This window comes from Leptonotus elevatus, chromosome 9, assembly GCF_054856555.1.
Source record: "Leptonotus elevatus isolate MCC_2025b chromosome 9, RoL_Lele_1.0, whole genome shotgun sequence".
Lineage (NCBI taxonomy): Eukaryota > Metazoa > Chordata > Actinopteri > Syngnathiformes > Syngnathidae > Leptonotus > Leptonotus elevatus.
The window spans coordinates 14174359-14182236 of record NC_141247.1 but is presented as its reverse complement, the minus strand read 5'-3'; the positions used below and the strand labels follow the sequence as shown (position 1 = coordinate 14182236).

Sequence of the window (7878 nt, the reverse complement as noted above, 5' to 3'; positions counted from 1 at the left end):
AATGGTATTTATGTTAGTCAAAATGGTGGTATTTGGGGGACTAAATGTTTTTTTTAGGTGTAGGCTACTTGGTGTAAAAAAAATAATAATTCGAGAACCACTGATAATACAATATATATGTGCTTAGGAATGACATATAGCATAATTCCTAGACTAACAGTTTGGTTTTAGCGTGTTAAACAAAGTAAAGGTAACGAATATCAAAGAGGCCCTTGCATCCTTCGATTAGTCTGTATGCGGTCGTTGGAGGGAAACAAATTAACTCGCCTGGTTTAATATCCTTAAAACATTCACTACATATCCCACAAACAACTGCGAAATGCGCCTTCTCCTCTATGACGCGCTATTGCCATGAGTCATCCAATGGTTGCGTCGCGTATGATGATTGACGCACAGGTCACATGCTACCATTGGTTTCTATGCGGTTTCCAGGAAGTGAACGCCACCACTTGGAACCACCTCCTACATGTGAGCTCAGTCGGCGGCACCACGCGCGGCGTGTGGAGGAGAGAAACCGGCGGAAAGGCAACGTCATCCCTCGGACCACCGACTCGACGTAGAGTAGAAAACAGCGAGCGGAGCGCCGTTGTCCGAGGCAGGTATGTGATTCATTGTGATTTCTGCTGGTTGAATCGAAGCACCGCGGTTGCTGCCGAGAGGAACGGGGGGAAAATTAGGTCGAATTAGGTAAGAATGGGGTGGACTTTAGGGCCTGGCAGACTGTAGGCCTGTTAGCTCTCCGCGCACTTTACTGAGCGAGAGGAGCCGGGGTTGAAGCTATCGTCTACTGTCAGTCGGAGCTTCAATACTGGCCAGGTGCCTTAAAAGACACCGCACCATTCATTTGGCGAGGTACCCGACTATGAATGTGTGCCAATCTTTTTTGGTTGTGCCGACTGTTATATCGTATTTACAACAATTTCCCTTAATTTTAGGTGCTGATCAACTACAGCAGAAAGATGGCGGACGACCCCAGCGCGGCGGACAGGAACGTGGAGATCTGGAAAATCAAGAAGCTGATCAAAAGTTTGGAAGCTGCCCGCGGGTAAGGACGCGATGTTGTGTCCGTGCGGTAGACGTCGGCCGCGGTGACTTAATACGGCGTTACCCGGCTGAGGTTACTGTTAAACGTGCCCAGTCCCAACAGCTGGACATCAGCTACGAAGGGCCGACTTTGGGAGTGGTTAGCTTAGCATTGCTAGCTTTCTGCCGCTGTGGCTGCTAGTGAATGGGTGCCATCATCGCGTTCAAAAAAAAAGAACAACGTTTGTAACTACGTGACCACGTCGACGTTTTTGCCCATTTTCGCATACGAGGGGAGAATAGACAGTACTGTAATCAGATAAAGAACAGCGATGCTGAAGACAGCCGTTATAAACGTCATTTCTGGAGAGAGGCCGCCATGGATGTCTTTAGCGAGATAGCTAGTTGATGAAAATGGGAGGTCGGCTCGCTTCCACTCGATCTATTAGTCACCCGAAATACTTGCATGTTTTTTCCAAGTAATGTCAAAGTTGGTGGGAATCTGTCCTAAAAGACCATTAGGCTATGCTTAATTCATGACAGTAGCGTCGATATAACGTAATAGTTTCAACATAGTCAAAGATTACAAAATCGCTCGTGAAGATAATATGATTTTAACTTTTTGCAACTTTTTATTGAATGTAGTCCATCCTCCATACACAGTGGTCGTTTCCTTCATAGCCACCCTGCTTGTTGCTACCTGCCACTCACTGATGTGTCAGCCTGCTTGTGGCCCTTTTGTGTGGCCAGTGAATGGAGAAATGATAATGTGGGAGAAGTGGAACTTGTATTCAGCCCTATGTGCCTGAAAAATCTGTCCTCTGCTTTTGAGTCTCACATTATAGTGTTTGAAGCGATACATATTGTCTGTGTAGTCGCATAAATACAATTTTGTACAGTTGTAGTTGGAAACCATAACAGTGATGTGATGTTTAGATGTATTCTATTGTGATCATTCCAAATTGAAACGAACGCAAATGCCATTAATCTTTTTCAACAGCAAAAATGTTTGTTTAAAAAAAAAAAAGCACTCTCCAGTATTGCACTTCATAAAAACATACAGTATAACATAAATTATATAATAATATAATTCTAGCTAAGCTAATCCAACCAATCAGCTGCAACAACTGGTACGTAATGGTGGCTGCCTTGGAATTTGGAGTAAGATTGACTTAGAAGTAAAAGAGGGTGAAATTAAACGATCCTCATCATGTCACTGCCCACTGTATACCTTGCTTTTGCCAACGGCCTGTTGAACTGAGCTGAGTCGGGCGGCGAGAAATTAGGCCAAAAATTCCCCACCGCTGCAGCCAGCAATTGTCCGTTGCCAGGCCGTTGAGGACTGCCGCTCCAGCCACTGTGAAAGCATGCCCATTGCTAGGAAGGAACCAGAGTGTTCACTTGAACAAATTTGGCAAAACTTCAGAAAGTGATCAGCTGAGGATTTTTTTTAGGTTTCTTTATTCTCCCTGAATCAAACAGTGTCATGAATTTATGCATTCATTATGAAGCATCGCACAACTGACAAGGCAGTACAATACTTGCTTACTTACAGTGTATGTAGTTGAAGCCACACTATTCAGGGGTGGGGGTGGTGGTGGTGGTGGGGGGGGGGGGTGCTAGGGACAGTCTGATCGCAAAAAGCCAAAATCTACACGAAACTGTCACTTATAATTGCTATAATGATTTTTTATTTTTAACACTGAAGTGATGGATTGGGTGAAAAAAAGAAATAAATGTGTGGGGGGAGGAAATAATAGGGGATAGGTTTCCCCCCATATGTCGACAAATAGGTAAAAAAAAAAAAAAATTAATTCAATTTTTTTTTTCCTTTTCCTAGTAATGGCACCAGCATGATCTCTCTGATCATCCCACCCAAGGACCAGATTTCCAGAGTGGCCAAAATGTTGGCAGATGAGTTTGGTACCGCTTCCAACATCAAGAGTCGAGTCAACAGACTCTCCGTACTCGGGGCCATCACCTCTGTACAGCAAAGACTAAAGCTCTATAACAAGGGTAGGTCAAACACATTCAATAGAAACTTACCGTAATATCTTGCCATCTTTAATTTCTGTTTAATTTATTATACTGGTGATACAAATTCAGGGTGGAATTCAACTTTCATACCGCCATATATTTTTTTGCGGCACCCGCATTCATTGGCAGGGGGTGGGTGGGTTCAGTAGCTTTGAGCAAAGTCCGCAACTTTTTGTGCGGGTATAAGATGATGTCCGTGGGTACTTTAACTCATAGTGCTGCTATCTGAGCACTTACAGGCTGTGTATGTCAACTCAAAATAGTCACAAATGTAATGCATTTTCTCATCAATTATAAATGCAATGTTACACTTGTGTTGATATCTCAACCCATCATTTATAAATAGGTGACATAATTAAGTTGTCACTGAGACAAAATGTAAACGTTTTAGGTTTTGAGTTAAAGTTCTTGTTACTTGACCTTCTTACATTTCAGAGCTCATCTCTTTAGATTTTTTTTTAATGGGAACAGTCTGTAGAAAGCTTTCCTTTGTTTATGTTTATGTTCTGATGGAGTATGCACAGGGTGACCTGATGAAAGTGGGGCAAGAAGGACTGAGCAATTGTTAACATGCTGTTCCGGGCAAGACTGTAGACATTTAAAAACACTTATCTGAAGTATGTTTTACCCAATGGGAAACACCCTTTCGAAATACGGTAGTAATGTCAACAATATTCTGGCATATGGGTGAAATGGTTGGATGGCTGAGCATAGGCAACATTTGATGTGTAATCATTACCTCAAGCTGTAATGAATGTGTTATTTTACTCTTCTCTCTACAGTGCCACCCAATGGTTTAGTTGTGTACTGTGGCACCATTGTTACAGACGAAGGGAAGGAGAAAAAAGTTAATATAGACTTTGAGCCTTTTAAGCCAATCAACACCTCCCTGTACCTCTGTGACAACAAGTTCCATACCGAGGTAGGTGTTTTCTCTTGTGTAGGCTGGATTGCCATATCGTTTTGAATTTGTACCCATTCCATTTTGTCTCATGCGCTCCATCTTTTCCTTTTAAACGTAGGCATTGACAGCCCTGCTCTCTGATGACAGTAAGTTTGGCTTTATTGTGATTGACGGTAGTGGGGCGCTTTTTGGCACGCTGCAGGGGAACACCAGAGAGGTTCTGCACAAGTTCACTGTGGACCTACCTAAGAAGCACGGTACTATACCACAATACTCACGCAACCGATTTTTATATTTGCTTCAACCCATCAAGGACTTTATTTCCATGAATAACCTCAGTGGAACTTTTACACTTCTCATCTTTGTCTTAGGCAGAGGAGGACAGTCAGCTTTGCGTTTTGCCCGTCTACGAATGGAGAAGAGGCACAACTACGTGAGGAAAGTGGCTGAAACGGCTGTCCAGCTCTTTGTGTCCAACGACAAAGTCAATGTTGCAGGAATGGTTTTGGCTGGTTCTGCCGACTTCAAGACTGAGCTCAGCCAGTCTGACATGTTTGACCCCGTAAGTATGTGCTCTAATTATCTGAAGTATGTTAAGTTTAACTTTTTTTTTTCTTTTTTCATTCGACGATGTTAACATATTATGTTACAGTTAACATGGTCACTTGGTGAAAATATGTCTGGGGAGGGTGTACTTATGGTTTAGTTACTTTAAATTCACCGTGTGATTTACTCTTTAATGTATTCATTTAGTTGGAAATTATTTGAAATAGTTTCATATTTTATTTGAAAATAAATCTTTGATATATTAGACGTGATTTACATTTTTACTCTCACAGAGCATGTTGGAGCATTAGTCCACTATACTGCACGTCAAGTCATCATTTCACTTTATTATGCCATTTAGTGGGTGCTCCACTATGATCAAGTTACAATAAGTAGTTTGGAAATGCAAACTGAAATCAATTGATGTGACGAAACAAATGTGACATCTGTGCACTCATTACTTGCATTAGCATGTTAGCCGAGTGTCAGCTCCTGTTTGTACACTTGATGTGTCATTAAGTCCAGTTGCAATCGATTCTAAGCCCTGAGAATGACATAAACTGTATGAATGAGTATCTCCACAAGCATTAATTTGTCGTTGGTTCACATGAGCACGCTTGGGGGTTTGCGGTGACATCTTCGGGCTTCTCTCCGTATCGAAGAGTATTTATTCTTTGATAAAATTTTATATGTAGAAATGTGTCCATCTTTGCAAGCCTTTTTTTTTTCTTTTTTTTTTACAGCCCACAATCATTCGATTACCACTGTCCATTGGTTTGTCATATGTGAAGTCTAAAGTCCCAGTGCTGTTGTGCTCTATCTTTACTCGTGGCATGACTCTTGTCCAATTAAAATGCTTGGTCGGAACTAACTTGCACACAATTAGCAATATACACGCAACATATTTTATTTGATTGGTTGATTGACATTGTCGCTTCTATTTTTAACCATTGGACGTATCTGTTTTTTAATAATAGAGGTTACAGGCCAAAGTTCTGAAGTTAGTGGATATCTCCTATGGTGGAGAAAATGGCTTCAACCAGGCCATTGAGCTCTCAGCAGAAGTTCTCTCCAATGTCAAGTTCATCCAAGAGAAGAAGCTAATAGGCAAGTTGTTTTATTAACATGGTGGGGCAACTTTCAGAGTTCCTGACAAGAGAAATAGGTGCCTGTGAGATTTGCCAAATCCCTGTCATATTTTTAAAAAGCTATTTATTTAAAAAGGCTCTCGTTTGTGGTTGTGCAGGACGATACTTTGATGAGATTAGTCAGGACACGGGGAAGTACTGCTTTGGAGTGGAGGACACACTGAAAGCCTTGGAGATGGGAGCGGTGGAGATCCTCATAGTCTACGAGAACTTAGACACCATGCGTTACATTTTACGTGTGCATGGGGCCGAGAGCAACGGAGCTGAGAATGGTACACATAGACGGCATAGGCCAGAAGTCACCTAAATGTGAATCGTGCAACCTCAATGCTCAATGTGGTTTCTGTGATTCCCAGATGAGAAGACTTTGTACTTAACACCTGAACAGGAGAAAGACAAATCTCATTTCACGGACAAAGAGGTGAGGACTGCACACACTGGACTAAATTGTGTTGAGTTAAATTGTTGAATCCCTCTGCCTTGATTTCGACAGACGGGGCAAGAACACGAGCTGATCGAGAGCATGCCGCTGTTGGAGTGGTTTGCCAACAATTACAAGAAATTTGGAGCCACGCTGGAAATTGTCACAGACAAGAGCCAAGAAGGATCTCAGTTTGTCAAGGGCTTTGGAGGCATCGGGGGTGAGCATTTTTGAGTCACAGCAGAAGATTCAAATTTAAATCTGCAGATGCATTAGAAAATGCTGGTTACAATGAATGGAGATTCTAATACCAAAAGTATATAGTCGCTTTTGTTTTAATTTTATTTATTTGGGGTGTCTGCATTCAGTTTCATCCCAAAAACTTAAAAAAAAAAGGGGGGGGGTACATACGTGTTTTATTTGTATGTTTTTAGATGAAACTGAATGCAGACATCGAGAAAAAAAATGAAACGGGCATACGTGTTTTTTTATGTAGCAGCGACAATATGAACAAAAAGCCAATTGTAAAATACAATTATGATGGAAATAATACTTTTGTAATTAAAATTTTATGACAAATTAATGATGAACATCATGGCAAACTGTACAGCTCGCTCATTGATGAGCAATAATATTGTCAATTTTTGTCGTCCTCCCAGGTATCTTGAGGTACAGGGTGGACTTCCAGGGCATGGAGTACCAAGGAGAGGACGATGAGTTCTTTGATTTGGATGACTACTAGGTAGTCGGGGACTGATTGGGAGAGAAAAAAAACAAAGGAATGAAGAATTAAGGAAAGAAAAATGCCACCTCTCTTGCAGCAAGTGAGGGGCTCAACTGTGTTGACCACGTAATGACAGCCAACTTCCAATTTACTTGTTGAAAACACAACCTTGCACATACATTTCATCTGTACACACATTGAAGTACATCACACAGGCTGAAGAGGAGTGAAATTTTCTTTCATCCCGAGAGGGAGAAAGCCTTTCCTGAATAAATCCCTGCCTTAGAGTGCTGGTTCCTTCCCCTGGTTGGATTGGACTCGACTCATTTTTGTTCCTTATAGCCCCCCGTTTCCCTCCATTTTGAATGAACACAACAGCAAGTTCCCAGAGTGTTTGCTGCCCTCAACCCGGTTGGAAGACGAACTCAGATACTATACAAAAAGTATTTTCCTTTTCTCCCATCCCTCTGTCCTCCCCTCTATGCTTAATCAGTTTTTTCTTTTCATTTTTTTACTGGCAACTGCTGCTGTTGTATTTTATGAAAGTGGGGGATTTTTTTTTTTTACCTGGGTTTCTGTAGAGAAAGGGGGACAACGTATTAAAATTTGAACTGCTGAAAACCATTGCTACCTCCTCATCTCCTGTGCTCTCAAACTTCTGCCGTCAGCCTGCCCATCTTCTTGAAGAAACCAGAAGATTTCCCAGTTGTCAGATGTGATGTATGCATGACTGCACAGTAATTCCACATGTTTGAGTCATTATTATCCAACTTTTTGTTGAAAATGAATCAGTGTTTCCAAAATTCCGGCAGCAGAAATAAGTTTTGGAAGAATTCCTTGTTTGATTTGCTTTACTACCAAGATTAAATCCCTCATATTTTTGAATATCAATCCCAACATATATTCCACTAGTGAGGTGTGTTTGTGTTTCAAATGGATTGTGCAATTGTGTACCTATTTCTAAATACCTTGCATCTTAAATCATCAGAAAGTACTCAGCATTTTTGAGCCACTATGTGGCAAAAATGTCAAGGTAAAAGGTAGACAGAAAACATACTTTTAAATTAAATGCTAA

The 7878-nt window shown here is 41.3% G+C and overlaps 1 protein-coding gene across 1 annotated transcript; it reads left to right on the top strand.

The window, feature by feature from the left end:
• Positions 1–447: 447 nt before the first annotated feature.
• LOC147168475 (eukaryotic peptide chain release factor subunit 1) lies at positions 448–7427 on the top strand. Its single transcript, XM_086085495.1, has 11 exons — positions 448–599; positions 936–1045; positions 2864–3039; positions 3843–3982; positions 4083–4221; positions 4336–4526; positions 5488–5617; positions 5757–5930; positions 6015–6079; positions 6152–6299; positions 6739–7427. Exons 2-11 carry the CDS (start codon positions 960–962, stop codon positions 6819–6821), a joined length of 1332 nt encoding a protein of 443 aa, XP_085941621.1. The 5' UTR covers positions 448–599; positions 936–959; the 3' UTR covers positions 6822–7427.
• Positions 7428–7878: the final 451 nt, after the last annotated feature.